Source organism: Hypanus sabinus, chromosome 7 (assembly GCF_030144855.1).
Source record: "Hypanus sabinus isolate sHypSab1 chromosome 7, sHypSab1.hap1, whole genome shotgun sequence".
In the NCBI taxonomy this organism is placed as follows: Eukaryota; Metazoa; Chordata; class Chondrichthyes; order Myliobatiformes; family Dasyatidae; genus Hypanus; species Hypanus sabinus.
Window position 1 is genome coordinate 156,003,230 of NC_082712.1, and position 21,979 is coordinate 156,025,208.

The 21,979-nt window shown below is 36.8% G+C and overlaps 1 protein-coding gene across 1 annotated transcript in view; it reads right to left on the reverse strand.

The window, feature by feature from the left end:
- Nucleotides 1-1,648: 1,648 nt before the first annotated feature.
- Nucleotides 1,649-21,979, reverse strand: part of ext2 (exostosin glycosyltransferase 2) — a 163,485-nt gene continuing 143,154 nt past the window's right edge. Inside the window, exons 11-14 of the mRNA XM_059975984.1 lie at nucleotides 12,549-12,692; nucleotides 7,567-7,695; nucleotides 6,564-6,646; nucleotides 1,649-5,913 (exon numbers count right to left, since the gene is read on the reverse strand). Coding sequence (XP_059831967.1) covers nucleotides 5,775-5,913; nucleotides 6,564-6,646; nucleotides 7,567-7,695; nucleotides 12,549-12,692 — 495 coding nt within the window. The 3' untranslated portion in view covers nucleotides 1,649-5,774. The remainder of the gene's footprint in view (nucleotides 5,914-6,563; nucleotides 6,647-7,566; nucleotides 7,696-12,548; nucleotides 12,693-21,979) is intronic.

The window sequence follows — 21,979 nt, forward strand, 5'->3', positions numbered from 1 at the left end:
TGGGCTGAGAAGTGGCAGATGGAGTTCAACCCAGGTAAGTGTGAGGCTGTTCATTTTGTTAAGTCAAATAGGATGGCAGAATATAGTATTGATGGTAAGACTCTTGGTAGTGTGGAGGATCACAGGGATCTTGTGGTCCGAGTCCATAGGACACTCAAAGCTGGTGCAGGGTTGATTCTGTGCTTAAGGTGGCATACGGTTCACTGGGCTTCATCAACCATGGGATTGAGTTTAAGAGCCAAGAGGTAATGTTACAACTATATAGGACCCTGGTCAGACCTCACTTTTAGTACTGTGCTCACTACAGGAAGGATGTGGAAACCATAGAAAGGGTGCAGAGGAGATTTACAAGGATGTTGCCTGGATTGTGGAACAAGCATTATGAGAAAAAGTTGAGTGAACTCGGCCTTTTCTCCTTGGAGCGACAGAAGATGAGAGGTGACCTGATAGAGGAGTATAAGATGATGAGAGGCATTGATCATGAGGCTGTTCGCCAGGGCTGAAATGGCTAACACAAGAGGGCAGTTTTAAGGTGCTTGGAAGTAGGTACAGAGGAGACAACAGGAGTAAATTGTTGTTGTTGTTGTGTTGTTTTTTCTTTTTTTTTTAAACACAGAAAGCAGTGAGATTGTGGAATAGGCTGCCAGTGATGGTGGTGGAGGTGGATACGACGGGTCTTTTAAGAGACTCCTGGATAGATATATGGAGCTTAGAAAAATAGAGGGCTATGGGTAACCCTAGGTAATTTCTAAAGTAAGGACATGTTTGGCACAGCATTGTGGGCCGAAGGGCCTGTATATTGTTGTAGGTTTGCTATGTTTCTATTGCTGGCAGACTGTTACTGCAATCCCCAGCTAAGAGGAAATAGCCCCACTGCCTCGTGGGCAGCCTCGGGAAGGCTGAAGGCTATGCAAGTAAACCCAGACAAAAAATCCGAAGTGGAACCCCTAAGGTGGCTGGACATCACTGAACAACCTTACCACAGTAAAGCTGGTGCCAAATATATTGTTTTGCTTTCCTTTGGACTGCACTGGTGAGGCCATGAGGGGGATCTTGACGACTGAGCATCCCAAGATCTCCATAGCTTCCGCCCAGGCTTACGTCCTGGAAGTCATTCCAGTGCTGCTGTTTACAGTGACAGAACAGACTGACCCACAGCGCACACTGAAATTTCCACTGTCCTGCGAGACAGACAGATGCCACCATCATCATTACTGCAAGGCACATCATCTCTAAAAGCAATCCAACTACTCACTAAGATTTTTCTGACAGCATCTACCAACTTTCACCATACACAACGACAAGATGAGCAATGGGATGAGAAGATTACCAATGCTTTGTAGTCTCTCAAAGAGTCATATTATCTCAACAATTAACCACATTGCTGTTTCATCATTGACCATTGGTCAAAATCCTGGATCTCCCAACATCACTGCATTACAGGAGTACTTTCACCACGTTTTACACTGTAGCGGCAGCCGTCCATTGGAATAATTAGAGATGTGTATTAAATGCTAGCCTTACCAGTGATGCCCACATCCTACCAATGGATAAGAGAAGACACATTAGATTTGTTACCGCCTTGTTAATTATGTTAAATGCATTTATTAGCTGGTGTACTTATCAGAGGACCAACAATAACCAATGGTAATAGTAAATCAATTTATTTAAATGATTCACAGCTGTTTACCCAAAGAACATTACACAGCTCTATTGTCTATGAGACAGACATCAGTAATTTATCGTGTACAGACAAAGACAAGTCACAAGTAATCATGTACAATAAAATCACAATGACATTTGACAAAAAAATAAGTATTAAAATACAAACTCAAAGAACGGGGACAATATAGGAAATAATTTTATCATTTATGGTTATACAAACCTCAGAGAAAAATCAACAATGCCAATGAATAGTTTATAGATGTGGAGATCCAATGTATAATTTTAGGACTTTGAGGTTCAGGTTCTTAATACATTCATTCAATTTCAAAGAAAAGCATTTAATATACAATAGTGTAAGTAGTTAATAAGTCCCTTGATTATTGTCGTCCAAATCTTATTATTGAACAAAAAGTATTCATGAGTTGAGTTTGCTTGCTTTCATGACACAGGAGAACATTTTACAGCCTCCCAAGTTTACCATTCCTGGCAAGTGGCAGGACCAGTTGCACATTCCACGTTGGTAACCTCATTAATATTTCTACTTGAACATGGGATTACATCAATTCTTCACCTATTAGATCAGAAGAGAAGGGCCAATAGACCAACCTTAGTTTATTTCTAACAAAAGCCTTTTTTTTTATATCCCTCCACAACTGCATCCAAAAATGGTATTCTATGTTTTTAAATAGTGAGAAATGTTATCAGTGGTACATTTCCCTTTTATTTGTTTGAGTCAATGTCTCTAGCATTGGGGTTGTGTCACCGTTCCTTATACTATTAAAGTTCACAGACACTAGATTTCCAGTTAGCAACTCTGGTTTTAAATGGTGAATGTTATATACTTTTCACCTTGTGATATTTTAAAAACTTAAGTCCATAATTTAGATGTGCAATGCAACTTGCTGCAAAAGTTTAGACATCTGTTTTTAATAGGTTATTCTAAATACCATACTAATTCAAAATTTGATATTTTTTCCATTAATATATAATCTTCTAGTATTTAGAACTCTTTTTCCTTTCTAGCCTTAAGATGTCAACTCTTACTTGTACCAACAGGCTTTCAAAACAAGAGCTAACTATCAGCTTTTCATGTTTAAGTATGGCTGTGAGCCAAAAGACTATTGAAACAGGGTATGTTTCACTGCAGTTCCACAAATACTCTTTCCAGCAGAAATCAGATGGATTGGGAGCTCTAGCCGATTTTCCCTTATATTGTCTGGATCAAATACAATCTGATGTGGGATAAAAATCAGTAAATAATAAACAAAATTAAACTGCAACAAATTGTGGTATACTAATTGGTAACCTATTGTATCATTTAAAGTGTAGGCATACACAGTGTACATATTAACTATTGATAGGAATTGAATGTGTAAACAGTACCCGGAGTTGGGATTCTTTAGCTTCCTTGTTTTTGTGATATTATCCATCAGTCAGGTAAATAAAGGGTATTACAACGATGTAATCCAAAGTATGATTTCTATGCGCTGTGAAAAATTTCACTGAAAAGCTGCTATAGTTGTTTAATAGGTTTCAGAGAAAGAAACGATGGCCAAATACAGTTCAAGTTGATTTTCGCCACACAAAAAAACACTGGAACTAGATTCTAACAATTTATATTTGGTAAGGTAAAGGCAAATTTCACTAAAATTCTGCGTTTAATTCCTACAAGTGAAATTAGTTTTGTAATCACAAAACTTGTAAACACCATCAGCAATTTAATAATATTTGCATCTCCTAGCCAACATTTCATCTTCAACTAGTCATACAGCACTACAGCCCTTTGGTCCATCTAGTTTCTGCTGGTCTGGTCTTCATCTGGCCTCATCTGAACCCAGACCACAGCCCTCTTATACCTCTCCCATTTATGTACCTATCCACAGATATTAGTGCCATCTAAAACACATTGAAAGTTAAGTAGTGGAAAATGGGAGCTGCTTTTAATTATATATCACTTTAGCTCAAAAATAATTTCTGTATTTAAGTACATTGATATGCATTGATGGGAGGAGATTCATAAATACAAGTTCTTTTTTTCTGTACTGCAAAGGATGTAACTAATTAAGATTTAGAAAATGTTTTAAAATCAAGTGGTAAATTTTAGCAGACACCATTAATTCCTCTTGCATTGTCAGAAAATAGATTTATTATAAAGTCAATGCAGGTACATTAATGCTAATCACTGACAGTGGGATATCATCACCAACTAAAGTTACCTGATCTAGGAATAACATTTAGGAATAACAGGCAGTATGCAAAATATCTATATTTTGGCCCTTGTAACTCATGGTTCCAATGGTATTGTTTTGACATTACTTTCAATTCATTAATCCTCTCTGAAGTATTATGATTATCAAAGTATCGATATTATGCCTCAATAGGTCATGATAAACAGGGAAAATAAAACTTATGCCTTAATAGCTAGATCACAGCAAAGAAACTGCTGCAGAGGAGATAATTGGGACTGGATTTTGTGATGTTAAAATGGAATATAGCAGCTGTTGGAAAATATTTTAGTATAAATGGCTCCACAAATCAGGAACATTCTTGGTTTCTCTCAATGATAGCTATAACTGGCATCAATTAAATATATCTAAGCAGACTGTTGTTCAACAGGCAGCCCTTTGGAAGGAAACAAATGTGCAAAATGCTGCACCAGTTTAAAGCAGCTAGGTGCCTGTATTATATCAGGAAGATTTGATTACATCAAATGAATCAATGGAACTCTGGAACTTGCCAAATCCCTCATTTTATAAATGACAGAGTGTAATATAAATCATGAGTTCTAATACAACGCTTTTGAGTATACTGCTGGATTCACTCTGCAATAACTTCATGCACTGCCTAATGAACAACCTCAAGATCACCAACTTACTAACACCAGTAACAAGGAGATGCATTTTACACGGAATTCCTAGGATTCTTGTAAGTTCCTAATTCTTTTGCATCTGGCTAGGATCCAGTCATGCATCACCCTTACATGTAGAATTGCAAGATTTTGGTTCAGATCTTAACTATCAGTGCACCTTTATTGTATAAACATATTTCAACAAAACTGTTTAAAAAAAAATATTTCCAGTGTATTTCCAGTGATGTTTGTTCCCCACCTCAAGGCAATGATTCTTGCAGGAATTTGACTGCAGAGGTGGCAGCAGACACTCAATTCTTGTAATCACTGAAGGGTATCAGGTTTGTTTAGTGTGATATAATGTAGAAAGATAGCATCAATCATACCCTTAACTCAAAGTCTAACAGCCTGGATATGCCAACTAGGTTTTCTGGATGGTGATCTGATACTTAAGCACCAACCTTAAGTGTCCCCTTTCCCACTATTCACCAGTACACCGTAAATATTGGGGAAACTCTTCATCTTCTCTGGGAAGTCATCCTTGGACATGACAGGGCCTTCTCAGGACATCACTGCCTCCAACGCCAGCTATCCGTTTCCCCTGCCTTTCTTGTCAAGATCAGCTTCTTTCAGCATCATTGTTTGTACATTAAATACTACAGTTTAAATATAGACTTCAAGATAAGGGGCTATTCTAGATAATAATGTTCAATATGACCAATCTAAAAAGATGCCATATTTCTACAAAGGCAAGTTCATTTGAAGTATTACTTTGAACTATACATTGTGAATAACTAATCAAGGGCACAGTAAGCTTCTAGTGTTACGCCTGCATCAATGTTAAAATGGAATTTGTCAGTAACATGATCAACACAAATGAGTTTGAGAACAGTTCGACCAATATTTTAATGCCTGAACCAGCAATATTGTGTAATATTAATTAAAAAGCAACTGCATAGTCAAAATGCATTGTGAGCAAACTTGGGTTTTGCTCTTCGCTAGTCATCAAAATATAAAATACACTTAATTTAAAAACAGAATCTTTTTTGCCATGTCAATCTAATGTAAATTCATCAACATCCATCATTTTAAAAATACATTGAATGTAGGATCTGCAGTTTGTAAATGCTATTTCAGCAGGAGATAACTTTAAATTCCTGATCACCTGGTTTCAAAACATACAGCAGTCACACCTTATTAAAGCATCTTGTAGTGCCACAAAGGTGCGGTTAATGTGGCCAAGATTTTGATGATTTCCATTTTATAAACTACCAATATTAGGAAAACTCTTCAACTTCTCAGGAAAGTCATCCTTGTACAAGACAGGGTCTGCTCGATGCTCCACTACTTTCAGTGGCATGATCCCAAACACAGATGCAAATTTATTGATGCATTCTGACCTGCAAATATATTCCCATGGTGTTAAATATGTACTTAATGATATCTAATAAAACACTGTCAGAAAAACATCTGCACAACCAGAGGTCATTACAAAGCTGATAGCAATACTAATAAAACTGGAAAATCATCCCTTAAGCTCTTTATGCAGAGTTAAAAACTAAGAAAAGCACAGCAACACTAATGTTTATAAGAAGCTCTAATAGAGCAAATGCTCACAGACTCACAAGTAGATTAACAAATTTGAGGTCTTCAATAAACTGAACAGTGAAATTTAGAGATACAAAATGCATTGTTCTGTCTCTCTCAGCCAGGCATAGATTGTAAGAGACACATATAAAAACCCAAAAATAAAAGTGGGCTATCCCTTTAATATGATTCTGACAATTCAATTTTAATCAGAATATACAAATCCTTCTGCAATAAATTCAAAATATCTACCCATCTAAATTATGAATAAAGAGTTTGAAATTTAGGAGCCCATTGTGTTCAAATACAAACAGATTTAAATGATTCCTATATCAATGCTGCAGAAGGCAGTGACTAACATTTTCCGACTATAAATCTGGAACCAGTCATGCATGTTTTTCTTGGGCTCTTCTGAAATGGCAGTCTCAAACTGTTAAATACATGCAAGGAATGGAGCACTTACCGTTCCACCATATGGGTCTGGTCCAGTGACAGTCCATCAATTGCAGTGCACTCCGGGCACTTGAACTTTTTACGTGGGGTTACCTGCATGTCACAATAATTCCAACAATATTAATGGCACGTTTAATCCAGCTAGATGTTCAAGCACGCCTGCAGTGTAATGTGAGAGCACCATCCTTTCAGAACAGTTTGCTCAAGTTCCATCTGGCTCACTATGGCATATTTCAATTCACAAGAGATCAATAAAATTACTAGAATGCTTTCACATTCATTGAAAGTGTGTGACAACAACCCATTTAAAATCCACTTAATGATTGTTTTCACACTTCCAGGCGCCTTATACAAGCACTGGTCTCCCTATGATCACAAGGTGATGAAATGTTGCTTCCCCTTCTTTGATATTGCCTTATAACCTATGCCTGTTTTCTTACTAAGTTGACTGACAGATTCTACGAATATTTTGAGATTCTAAAGGTGACAAAGTTTATAACACCCATGTGGCTTTTCCCATTTCTTTTAATTCACAAAGCTCTTTATATAAACTTCACAACACTAGTACCTTTCAAAGGTTGTTTTTAAACAAACATTAAAGATGATAAAAATGGATGTTTGAAAGCTTACGAAAGGAAATACAAGACAAAAAGTGACAGGGATTTTTATTTCACACCATAGAAAGTGGAATGCACCGTGAGAAGTAGTGGAGACGGATTCGACTGTAACATTCCAAACAGATCTGAATAACTATCCAAAGGAAATAAAAATTGCAGAGTTATGGGGAGAAAGTGCAAGAGTAATTGGACTAGTCGTTCTTCTGTAAAGTAGGTATGAATTAAATATGCCAAGTGGCTTTCTTTGATGCTGAAACCATTCTGTGATTTAAATTTACATTCTCAGCTTCTTAAATACTTTAAAGGAAATTTGTTTTAAATTGAACACACTTTTTATGAAGAGGTGAACTTAATACCTTTTAGTGATTTCTTATTGCTGGCCTTTCAGCAACTTACCTTAATTGGAGCTTTTCCAGTCATGTTGGCTACCAAGAAGTTCATAGCAATATCTTCACAGTTCATGTGTTCATCCACCCAATTTTTAATATCACCTGGCATCTTGTAGGTGTACAAATAATTAAAATACTAAGACAAAAAAAAAATCACAGTTAACCATTAGAGAGTATTAATTTAAGCTGGCTAATTCATGAAGAGTTGGCATGGAATTCATTAATCATGGTTTTCTTTTCAAGTTTCAATAACTTCAAGCCTATCTAGAATCTCCTCTAGTCCTATTTTCCTCCTAATACTGATTTGAGCCTATTGAGAATCCCTTCAAAGTGCTAAGCACTGGACTTATAACCTTAAACCTAATGATTCTCCACTCTGATCTTCTCTAAGATGTTGCCTAAAATATCCCTTGATCAATCCTTTTGCATCTACTCCAAGAATATTGCGCCATTCAATACATTTTGATAATGCCTCCTATGAACTACATTATTTTATTTAATTAAATGTAGTACACAATTGAACAATTGAGAGTAATGAATGTCTTAAATTCTGAGATAAATATTTGATCATTTTAAATGTCCAAGAATTTGTTCCACTCAAACTCCTTAAAACTCTGCATGTATGATTGTCCATAGCAAAAGATGCTCATGGCTAAGTAATGACAAAAGATTCCGGATGTCTAAGTTAAAAAATCAATAAGCAATGAAAATATCATACTTTAAATTAATTTCTACCAGTAAAAAATCTGCTGGACAACCTTAGACAGAATAAGCATGCATGATAAAGGGCACCAACTGCAACATAGGTGAACTCTTGCATGGATTTTGTTTTTGTGTTGAATGAGAATTTAAAAACTGAGTAAAATCAGGCTTGGAGGAGTTTAAACACAAATGTTTAAACATGGCAGGTCCAATGAGAAAATCGTGAAAGAGAAGTTATGGGATCCAACATCTTATTGATAGCATATATAACTAAGGAAAGCATGCCAAAGCTTTATAAAACCTATTTAGTCTCAGTTGAAATAAGATGCTAGTTCTGGTCTTACACCTTAGGAATGATATTGACAATATTACCAAGAAAAATGTTACTGGAAAAGTATTAAGGATGAAAAGTTCCATTATCTGATGGATATTCAGAAATGAGAGCCATTTCCCCATTTAAAGCAAGGGTTAAAAAGAATTTCATCAAGGTATCCAAAAAATCCTGAAGCCTAAAACAGAGAAATTCCTTCCCAGTTACAAAGCAGCAAACTGTAGGAGCATTTTACTCTACAAAGATTTGAGGCATGGACTGCACTGCCAGATTGGATAGCAGACTGAAAAATAATATTCAAATTAGAAATGCATAAACACTTACAGGGAAGAGATTTACAGAGCCCTGAAGGAAGAGTGGTAGATAATTAGATGACCTAACAAATCATCAGCATAAGCACTGTGCCAAGCAGCCTCCAGTTATATGTTATTCTTTCAATAAAAAGCCTTGATTTATCTTGAATACCAAAGCCCATGAAAAAATATCATTTGGACCTTGTGAGAATTATGCTAAAATACAGCATTCCTCCATTAATTAAGGGCAGAGTACTACAAGGTTACATGGCACCCCTGACAGGATGCAACACTCTTAAAAAAATACTAGATTTTCTTCCTCTTTTATCAATATTATTGTTTATTAAATATATTAATATATATTCAATATTTTCCTCTTATTTGACATGGTTTGCTTCTTCCTCAAGCATAAGAAGTACTGAAATCAAGACTTATTTTACAAATCAATTTTAACTAATTCTTTCTCAGCACTGCCAAAATGAAGAGACCCCTTACTTCCAGTCTTTGTTTTAGACTTGTACCTAATGCTTAACAATATCACCATGCAGAAATGAACTGATATGGTGCCTTGTATTGACATCTTTACTTATGCAAAACATATCGATTATGGTACATCAAAATTATGAGCAGATATTCTTAGGGTTTCTACAGCTTATCAGGACAAGGTTCAGTTCTATCAGGACCACTGTCACAATTCGCCATTCTTTTTCTTGTCATTTCCTTAAATTGTTTTTCAATTTATACATATTTTAATAATTAGTCACAAAACAAAACTAAATACAATTATCCTTGAATGCAATTTACTCAATTATTACCGGAAACAGGGATTCTTGGACAGCTTAGAAACAGGCTTCCTTAGGAAAGTTTGTCTATGTGACCATGACACATATCTACACCAATCCCATTGTCCCCTTTCCTCTAAGCCCTTCCTTTTCCAGTACCTTTGACACATTGGAATTGTACAGTATCTTCCTCTACTACCTAGTCTGGCATCTTGTTTTAGATATTTACCCCCCTCTGCATGATAAAAAAAACACATTAAATTTTTACTCTCGTCTTAAATATGTGCTCTATGGCTCCAGCAACTCTGTCCTTCCCTGCAAAAAAGCCAATCTCTGTCTCATCTATGCCTCATGTAATTAAAAAAACTCTATAAGGTTACCCTTCAGCTCTCAAAGTGTATCACCTCACAGTTTTTGTAATTAACTCCACAATAAACCCACCATTCTTGCTCCATAAGAACATTGCTTTAATAATATTGTTTAGCAGAAGCCAAATGTAGTAAATTAATTGTTTCTTTTGTCCTACTAGCTTGAACAGGATATTACTTTTTGAAGTTTATTCAGAATTTATCCACAGAACCCACTTATCATAACCTGTTTAATACAACATACAGCTGGCCCTCCTTATCCGTGGGGGATTGGTTCTGAGAGCCCCTGCGGATACCAAAAAACGCAGATGCTCAAGTCCCTTATTTAACCTGTCTAAGTACGGTGGTCTTTAGGACCCAGCGGAACCCTGGACTTTATTTCACCTGTCTCAGTGCCGTGGACATTAGGATCTGGCGCCAGAGCTCTGAATCTGCAGTGTTTCTGTTCACGAAAATAATCACGATCACGATTGAAAATAAAGTGGAAGTAATAGAGCAATCAGAAAGAGGTGAAACACCATCGGTCACAGGAAAAGCGTTAGGTTACATCGGTCAGTGATCAAAACAATTTTAATGGAGCACGTGAAAGGCCCTGCCCCAATGAAAGCTACAATTATTACTAAGCAACGCAGTGGTTTAATTATTAAAATACATATGTTTCTTAAATGTTTTATATGCAGAGAAAGGTAAAATATATACTATATAATAACACAAATGTTTGGCGAAGTGACACTAAATAATACCGGATGCACCTGTTCCAACTTAAAGACGGACTGAGGAATGGAACTCGTTCATAACCCGGGGACTGCCTGTACTTTAAAATCATCTCTAGATTGCTTATAATACCTAATACAATATAAATGCTATGTAAATAGTTGTTATACTGTATTGTTTAGGAAATAATGACAAGAAAAAATAGCCTGTACACGTTTAAACAACAAGTGCTGGAGAGAGAACTTCTGGGTTTTCCTGGTCCGCGGTTGGTTGAATCTGCGCACCCGTAATCCATGGATAAGGAGGGCCGACTGTACTCTGCTAAAATGTCCTTTTGCTTTAGAATCTGTTTTCTAATCACGTTTTTATGTGTTACGCCTGTGCCCCAACTCTGAGGGGCCAAAGGGTACAAAGTAGCCCCCCCCCCACCTTTTGAGAATCGCAAGATCGCTATTAATTCAGGTCAAGAGACCCAGGAAATGAGAGAAAGACACGCAGAATCCACAAGGGGTTTGGAATGTCCTGGCCCCTCAGCGATACAAAGCCACAGGAAACGGCCATTGTCTCTTGGAGACGGAATTGTGTATTGAGCACTGTGCTATTCATCGAAGCCCTCAAGGGATGAGCAACGTGGGCTGGTTGGGGGGTGGCATCATCCCAACCTGATTGACATCTGAGACCCCGTGAGTAAGGATAAAAGAGGGTCTGGGGAACAACCCCTTCAGACGCACCAGGAGAAACGCTAGAAATCCTGTGACAGCGTTTAATAGCGACAGCCGGTGGAGGGCCCACGTGTGTCCTTTCCCATTGCCCGGGATTGGGGCCTTACCATGGAAGACAGCTTAGCTAAAGAAGAGATCACCACCGACGACATTTCGAAGGATCGACATCATAAAAAGGAAAAGCTAAGTTCTAAAAAGTTCTAAAAATCTATCTTTCTCCAACCAAAGGCTGCAGCCTGAATGAAATAAAGTAACTTTTATATTTCCATCGGACAATACACTATCCCCTAGACAACGATAGAGCTGTTTCTTATGGATTATTATTATACCCGCGCTTTTAGATTTAGTATTGATGACGTATATTATCTGCATGTTTGCACTGATATTATTTTTGTGTATTTTTATCAATAAATACTGTTAAAAATAGTACCATCAGACTTCAACGGACCTCTCTATCTTTGCTGGTAAGCTTCATACATTTCCACAATTTGATGAACCCTTATTTAGTTCCTGCCTGAAGTCATACATATTAACACCTGTCTTAATACTGATGCTTTAATATCCAATTTGATATTTTGATGATGGTCATGGTCAAATGGCAATAATCTTTCTTGTAATCCCAATCTCACCATTAAACATTAAGACACAATTTCACCAAATTATACCCAATTATAAAGAAATTTCAAATATGTGCATGAACCTCTGTCTTCGCAAATTTCAATACCCAGCTCATTGTACATTGTGACAAGAATTCTCCCTGAACAGTTGTCCTCAGTTACTGTGTTATCCTTTCTACCATTTTCAATTGGCACTTTTAATGGCATCACAACTTTCCAACAAGCTGGCTCATACATTCCTTCAAAATTAATTCAGTTGTTTTATTGAATGTCAGAACTTTCCTCACAAGTTGAATAAGAATTAATTCATATATTGACAAACTACAACTCATCATTATTCCAATCAGTGAATTTTTGTATTTTTATTGTACTACATAATGTATTTGAAACTTCCTGATGATGAATTATGTTCACAACTATATTCAATCTCATGTCAGTATGGCTTTGAAATACATCATACCTTGTGGTAGAAAGCCGCTCCTGTTAAAACCATTGAGACCTCATTTGTCCATTCTGACTCATATTTCCACTTGCTTGTCTCTTGGTCCCACAAATGAAGTCGACCAGGGTACCCAACCAGCCTGTCAGGGAACTCGCGCCATACCTACAGTAGTTGGAAATTCCAAACATCGTTACGGGCTTGAGGCAGGATAACAAAATCCATTGATTGTTATTAATCTCAGTTAGCTACTGTAAATTTTCTTTAACTCCTCTGAAATTACCATTATGCACACTAATTAGATACGACCTGTTTTTCAATATTACATTTTGTCATTAGAATTAATACAAATCAACATTAGCTGGAAATACATAGCAAGTCAGGAAGCAAATCTGGAAAGAAAATAGAGGTAATGTTTCAGGTTGAAACTTTTCATCGGAACAGAAAAAGAAAATGGCAGAGAAGGTGGGAGATGGCAATACGTGGAATAAAGGGAATATCTGTAACAGATTGAGATGACATAGCCATTAAATTGACAATCTCCTTTGTATAGTGTTTTTCTAGTATTTTGTTTCTATTTCAAATTTTCAGCAATTATAATTTTAATTTTCATTCACTGACAATCAAATTTGCTACCTAACACTTCAGGTTGGAGGTCAGCATCAAGTAAACTACATCTTTATTGAGGAATGATGCCTACCTTTTCTAATAAGTAGCTATAATTCTGTGACCAGCTTCTTTTCTATATTAAGATATTGACACAAGCTGGGCAAGGGCTGCATAAGACCTAATCAGACCAACTTTACCCTAACCAGAAGCAAACTTGGGCTCCTTCTGGCCTTAGAACACTTTTCGAAACTACAGCAGAAAATCAATTCTCTTTTCTCCCCCAAATCTGTAAACTCTTGCAAAGAAAAGCAGCAAAATGTGAATTAAAGTTCAGATTGCTTCAAAGTGGCAATCAATCAAAAAAGGGAATTCAATGGTAGAGCCTGTGTTGACAATATTGGTTCCACAATAGAGCTTCAGTACAGCGAACACTAGAAGCTATTGTGCTGCAGTAATGAGCAGACTATGAATATAAAATGTAAAAAAACATGTTTTTAAATATCAAGGATAAATTTTGAAACAGTCTATCAATTATCTTCTTCCATTTACACCTACTACAGACATACATATCAAAAAGTGTTATCAAAATTCATTGCCCATTCTAAGATATCACCAATATTACATTTTGTTATTTAGATTCCCACCTCTCCTTCTACTCTGCAATTAAAAATAGTCTTGTTTTTCTACTTTTCTAGTTCTGAAAAAAAAATCACTGTCTCACCCTCCATAGGTGCTGCCTGACCTGCTGGGCACCTCCAGCTTTTAATACCAGACATCTTAGCATTGATTTGACGGTGCAATCTTCCCAATAATGTTGCTCTCCCCCAAGTACTGAAACTCAGCCTAATTATGTTGTACTCAGGTCTCAGGAATGAGACCTAAACCCAGATTCAATCCGCAAATCTCTATCTGCTTACAATCATATTGATATTTGTGGTAGTTTATGCATGATCCCATCGCATAATCAGTGAGTCCTGAGGTTGATACCCAATTGTCGGTAAAGTCCAGAGAGCAAAGCTGTAGGTTGAAGTCCAAAGCATAGCAAGTCCAAATTTTAAGTTATTAGTTTGCATAAAGGTTCAATATCAAAGCCGGATACATATATCATACACAGCTGCATGCAATTAGACTTGTATAGAAACACTATTTGCAAAATGCTAAGTGATGTGAAGTCTGAGCAAAGATTACAGCATTTGTTTAGCATTATCATTAAAATGCTTTATTAAAAAAAAAGAAAATCAAGTATAAGAATGAAACGAAAGGACTGTTTAATGGACTCTTAATTACTTCAAAGACTACTGTGCAGATTAAAGGATCAGTTTATGATTATAAACATAGGCTATACCATGACAGACCGGATCATAATTACCAAGTCAACTGCTGTTCAATAAGAATCTGCAATTAACTGGCTTTTGTCAATGTCTTTTCACATGCAGTTTCCCACTAATTTTCATTTCATATGCAGAAGCATGAAGTTTTATTGGACTGCTAATTTGAACCATAAGCAACATGAAAAAGGACTCCTGAAATTGCAAATAGATTATATTTGTACAGCACCCAGCATACACTATGAACAGGCCCTGGAAATAAAGAGTCAAGGTGGTTGGTTTAAAAGTGCGCTATCCACATGCACTTGGAACTTCTTTCCTTTATTGCAAAACTGTAACAAAAGTTTAGCTCCTCTTAAATTTCAATGTACGAGAAGTTTTTTTTTAACCGAAGAAATCAACAGTGGAAATTTGAAAAATGTCACATCATCAGGTCATGACAATCCTTCATATTAGGTAGTATATTAACCCTATTTGGTCTGTGATAGACAAATAGGCTATTATTTGATCTGCAATATTTGTGTTTTAAATAATGATCCTGAATTCAAAGTCCAGAAATCCATAAACCTGCTTTAAAAGTTTCAGAATTAGAGTGAGAGTTGCAGTACAGAAACAGTCCCTTCCGGCCCTATGAGCCCATGCCGTGCAATTACACCCATGTGATCAATTAACTTACTAATCCACAAGTCTTTTCAGAATGTGCAAGGAAACTGGAGTACCCAAAGGAAACCCATGCAGCCACAGGGAGAACATACAAACTCCTTACAGACAGTAGTGGGTTTGAACTGAGGTCACTGGTCCTTCAATAGAAATACTCTAACTGCTGCATTACCAAAATGTCGCTTTTAGGCAAAGATATCACAAACACAAAAACTAAAGCTAAAGTTAAAAAAAAAATTGTTTGTCTAAACCAGGGCCCTCAAATTAGCAGTTTGTGTGAACATCATTCTATTTCCTTGAGAAACAAGCATTTCTTTTTTACTTTTGTTTTACTCCATCCAAGTTAAAAATAACCATCTTTCCCTCAAGGTTTCAACAATCTTTAAATTCTTGGCATCCTCTGGTAATATCTTTTTAGTTTGATTATTTTTGTTGTCAAAACTCAGACCTGAAGTTCAATCATATCAGAATATGTTTCTGCTCCAGTAATTACCAGTCAACACAAATTTTGCCAGTGAGAATGATCATTTAAGGGATGAACTGAAGGGGCTCTTTCTGTGCTGCATACATGCACAGAACTTCACAGATGCATAAATTTAGTTCTTTAAGTAGATGTGTAGCATACGATTCCAATTTTTGAAACAAATAAAATCAGTAATTATAGTTAAATAAAATCTTTTTTATGTCTATCCCATATTCATGGTACATTATTCATTATAACTGAAGTCATTAAAAGCAATACAAGTATGAATTCTATTTTAATGTATAACACCAAGAACTTTTGAGTTAAACAAGGGGAGATTTTTTTTAATGTAATTCCCAGATGACATCATTTAAGCAGGAATGCAAAATGATTTGTACCTCAATAAAAGATTAAAAGGTTAATTTACTGTTTTGTAACTACTGTCATGCAGCAGATCTAATCGGAAATTTTTATAAATCAGTTTTAATTCCTCTTCCTACAGCATGGTTCAAAATACTTATTTAGTTTGCTGATACTTCAAAATTCTTCTTCCAAACAAGGGGAATGTAGAATTTAATTGTGCATTGTTTCTCAAGGAATGCTCATATATCACATTCAACATCAATGGGATGATTACAATACATCTCTACATGATGAAATGAAGTCCTATGTATTTTCATTTTTTAAACTAATTTATCTGTTTTATTTCTGAGGTTAAAATGCAAAGCTATAGTTTCTCCCTCACTCTAGTGATTGTAAGATGTTCAATCAAAATAATATTGTGAAACAAAAATATTCCATATAATTTATATTCTTAACTTAAACCAGCAGATCAATGATACAAGTTTAAAACCACACACAGACCCAAAACTGCATAATTACAACACCATAATCACATTCTCTAAATTACCTCAATGTGAGGCTGTTAAATTAAATTTTGTGAATCTATTCAAATCAAAGTAATGCATGACATTTTCAATAGTTTGGAAAAGATTTAAGACAATAGACTGGTTTACTGCATATTATAAGGATATCTTTTTTTATACAGCATCTTATCTGCTGGAAATACCCATAAAAAGTGTAATTCCCTGGTTAAGATTTTCACTGCTATGCTGTAGGTATTTCATGTTAGCAGCTTTGTAAGAGCAGTCTGTTCTGTTTTCAGGCTGTTTGGGATTGAGCTGCGATAAGGGCCTTTGTTGCTCAATTTAGGCCTGTGGTGTCAACTAATCAGGATGGTAGAAATGGGAGAAGGTTCTAGAGAACGCTGGGTGGAGAGGATTTTCTTTGTGAGGGAACTGGTGTGGACTGAGGTCTTTCTGGCAGGAGCTGAGAGAAGACAGGGGGGAAGATACACAAGGTGCTTTGTGCAGATGAATGGCTTCAAGGAGGAAGGACCAATACCTCCGTGGGAGCACCCGTGTATTCGAGATGGATTTCGAGCAACACTCGGAAGGTGGTGCATGCTTTCATGCAGACCGTGAGTCCAACATGTGAGTTACAGACAACTTCGAGATGAGCTCCAACTTTTGTGCAGTTTTGTTTAATTATAAAGGGTCCTTCTTGTTTTTTTCCTTTTCTTTAATATCTCTTTGGTTAAGTTAATGTTCATAAATATACTTTCTTTATAACTGTATGGAGTGTATGATCTGTTATTTCTTGCTGACAGGCGATTGCGGTGGGGGGGGGGGGCAGTAAATCACACAGCATTCACACAAACCAGGGTTTGGGGGGGGGGGGCGAGACATTCCAACCTCACGGATTTGACAGGACCACAGTCATATACACACTAGACATATGGAACCTGAGAAAGGTAGTTTCCTCACTACAGAATCCAGTGGCTGTTAGTGAGGGACTAACAAGTTGCACTTCCAGAGACACCCAGTAGAAAGGGGTTTCAATAGCATCAACATACAATGAATTATTGAAGTGAATTTATTAAACCATAAGACATAGGAGAAGAATTAGGTTATTCAGCCCATCAAGTCTGCTCTGCCTTTTTGATCATGGTTGATTTATTTTCCCTCACAACCCCTATCTTACCTTCTCCTCTAACCTGATGGCATGAATACTGATTTCTACTTCTGGAAAAAAAAACCCTCTCCCTCTCCTATTTTACTATTCCTCACTCTGGCCCCTGGCCTTTTCTCACCTGGCTATCACCTCCCCCTGGATCTCCTCCACCTCTCTTTTTCCTATGGTCCACTCTCCTCTCCTATTAGATTCTTTCCTCTCTGGCCCTTTTCTTTTCCTACCCACCTGGCTTTACCTATCACCTTCTAGTGATTGTCCTTCTCCTCCCCCACCCTTTTATTCTGTTGTCTTCACTGAAACAGTGACCGTTTATAAATTTCCACATATGCTGCCTGACTTGCAGAGTTCATGCAGCACTTTGTGAGTGTAGCCTTGGAACCTTTGCTGATCTTACTAATCAACAACCTCTGCTTTAAAAATAACCATTTACTTGTCCTCCATAGCCACCTGTGGCAATGAATTCCAGAGATTCAGCATCCTCTGGCTAAAACAATTCCTCATTATCTCTTTTCTAAAGGAATGTCTTTGCATGCTGAGACCATGCTCTTTGGTCCTAGACACTCTATATTTTGATGGACCAATAATACGCTTATAGTAGTAGCTCTTCTTGCAGAAACTAAAAAAGAACACACTTCCCACAAAGGCTCTTCATTTTGGTCTTCATATCATGTCCCATACATGAAAAAGAGTGGATCATATTTTCTAGGGCATATCTCCTTCCCCTATGTTGCTTTACTACTCCTTCCTGAGCCATTTGTAAAAAATCTCACTAAAACAAAAAAAAACTAATGAGGTATGTCTTGCCTATTTAAGATGCTGATTGGTCAGAAAAATGTTTGTGGTAGAGCAAAACAATTACCACTGAGGCCATTTGCTCCATCCTGTCTATACCAGACAAAAGAGGGCAATACACTCTAATCCAGAGCTAGATCTGTAGGCTGTAGGCTTTGCCTGAATAACATATTTATATACCTTTAAAATGTAATATGCTTTTGCTACTACCATCTTTTCATTGCAAATGAATTCCAAAATTCTACGTTTTGGAAGGAAAAAAATCTCCCCTTTGATGTTTGATCCCATCACATAGAAAACAAGGTCTTTTCCAATTTAATCTGGGTCCCACGACTCAATTGTCCTCACTAGCCTCCCTTATTTCAAAGAAAATAACCTCAGCTATCTTTATTGCTCCTTGCAGCAAAAAAATGTTCAGTTTCAGCAACATCCTTGTAAATATACTTTAGAACCTTCCCAATGCACATGTAACATGATGACCAGTACAATATGTAGTATTTAAACTGTGCCACAAATTGCCCTTATTTAGTTCTTCAATGTCTTGACTAATAAAGATGACTTTTTGTGTGTCTTTTTAAATCAGCTTTTCAATCTATCTTCATATTATCAAGGACCAAAGGATTAACATTCCAAGGTTTCCCCAGGACTCGCAGTATTCTAGTTATTATACATTCCGTGTTTCAGTACTTTTTCACAAATGCATTATCTGACAATTCCCTGGAATAATTTTGTTTGCTACTGCTCTCTTCAAATGACAAGAAAATCCAAAATTTTGTTTTCCCTCAAACTCTTTCTCACTGACAACCAATTTTTATGCAATTTGAAAACCTCCTTATTGTGTCTCCAAACATTGAAGTCCTTTTGCCTGATCATACTCTCCTTGTTATCCAAGAGTATTTGTAGAACATCTTCACTGTCAACTCCTGGAATTTTTTCTTTGTGCATCCCACTGCTCTAGCATCATCTGTCACAGGTTTGCTCATGGGCGAAATGGGCAAAACTACAAGTTAAACTCCATGAGAACTGAGTATGGAGTGTAAGTCAATGACAAGGTAATAAAGATTCCACTGATTGGCTGAATAGCCTGCCTTTTATTTTTCTGGGCAGTGAGGAAATGTTTCAACTTATGTAGGGCCCCAGCCTTATGATAAAGAAGAGTTTCCATGTGCCAGAAAGTATGAGTGACAGCAAAATTGCAATAGTTTGTCTTTTGAATACACAAAATAAGCTAAAATAGTTATGGATAAAAAGGGCCAACCTTTTAAATAAGTCATAGTATAATATTATTTTAAATATCTCAGTTCACTGATTTATTTTCAAAATTGCCAAAATTGTCTTAAGTGGCTCCAGGTGAATGCACAGCTGTAGTTAAACTCGTATAAAGTTTGCTAACACATGTGCTTATGATTCAGAAAATCTAGCTTGAGGGTAGAACGTATTTCCCAGCAGTTGCAATTGACGTTGTTATAATCAGGAACATAAATAATATGCCAATTTTCAAGACAACAGTTTGTTTTTGAATTTGAATATATTTCATCCATGCATTGAGTTAAATTTTATACATATCCTAGTAAGATAATCAGCATCAGGCTTCCCACACTCAGAAAAAATGCACGACTCTCTAAGAAGTTATATTTACCTGTAATTACATAGAATTAAATTGTATTTCCAGAAGAGGAGACTACTTGTATAAAATTGTATCTACTGTTGTTTATGCCCAACTGGTATTGCTGGATTTATTTGATACAAGCTTCCTTCCAGTCCTACAGTTGCAAGAAAAAGCTTGTGAACCTTTTGCAGTCACATGGTTTTCTGCATTGATTACTCATAAAATGCAGTCTTATCTTCATCTAAGTCACAGAAATAGACAAACCCAATCTAATAACACACAAACAATTGTATTTTTTCTCATCAATAATGAGCACACCATTTAAACAATCACAGTCTAGGTTTAAAAAAGTATGGGAACTTCTAGGATTACGCCTTCTATAAAAACTATATGGAGTCAGATGTTCCAATCAGTGAGTTGAGATTGGAGGTGTGGGTTGTAGATGTGCCCTGCCCTATAAAAAAGGATGCACAAAGTCAGGTTACTGATAGAGCCTGCTCTTCTCAAGAAAGATCTACTTATGTGCACCATGCAGAATTGTAGAGAAGCATGCAGTTGGAAAGGGCTGCAAAAGTATTTCTAAAGACCTGAGTGTTCATCAGTCCACAATAAGAGAAATTGTCTACAGATGGAAGAAATTCAATACTGTTGCTACTCTCCCTAGGAGTGGGCATCCTGCAATGATTACACCAAGAGCACAACGTGCAATACTGAAGGAGGTGAAAAAGAACCCAGGGTAACAGCAAAAGACCCGCAGAAATCTCCAGAACTTGCAGAAGTCTCTGCTCATGTGTCCACTATCAGGGAAACACTGAACAAGAATGGTGTTCATGGAAGGACACCATAGAGAAAACCACTGCTCTTGAAAAAAACATTGCTGCTCTTCTCAATTTTGCAGAAGACCACCTGGATAATCCACAACACTTCTGGGACAATGTTCTCTGGACACAGGAGACAGAAGTTGAACTTTTTGGCAGAAATGCACATCGTTATGTTTAGAGGCAAAAGGGCACTGCACACCAACACCAAAGCTTCATCAAATCTGTGAAGCGTGGTAGAAAGAGCATCATGGTTTGGAGCTGCTTTGTTACCTCAGGGCCTGGACAGCTTGTAATCGTTGAGGAAACAATGAATTCAAAATTGTATCAAGATATTCTACAGGAAAATGCCAGGGTAGCAGCCGTTACCTTAAAAGCTTAATTAAAGTTGGATGATATAACAAGACAATTATTGGAAAGACAAGAGTAAATCAACAACAGAATGGCTGAAGAAAATTTGTGTTTTGGAATGGCCAAGTCAGAGTCCAGACCTTAGCCCAATTCAGATGCTGTGGCATGACCAGAAGATGGCTGTACATGCAAGGCATTCCAGAACCATTGATGAACTGAAGCAGTTTTGTATGGAGGATGATCCTCCTCGCCGTTGTGCTAGTCCGATCAGCTGCTACAGGAAACGTTTGGGGCTGTGACTGTGAATGATTAAACAATATGTTCATTGAAGACATGAAAAGTACAATTTTGTGTGTTATTAGCTTAAGCAGATTGTCCAAGTCATCTATGGTGACTTAGATGAAGATCGGACCATATTTTATAAGTAATTAATGCAGAAAAAGAGGTAATTGCAAAGAGTTCACAATTTTTTATTTTTGCAACTGTACTTAGCTAACTTTCTTTGGAAAGCAATCTGCCTTAACCATTCCTGTAGGAGCAAGTATCAGATTGTTGATTGGTCAAAAGTCTATCAGAAAGGTTTTCAGAAAGGTCTATCAGAAAGTCTATGCTAAGGTTTTCAATCAAATGTGCAACAAGTTCACTTGGACTCATTGCCCATTCCTTAGCATCAAGAAAAAAACATCTGTACATTTCTAGTGACACATCTCATTATGCTGGAGCTGTAGGATTGGGATAACTGTGTACTTTGAAACTACATACAACCAGATTTCCTTTAATTTCCCTTC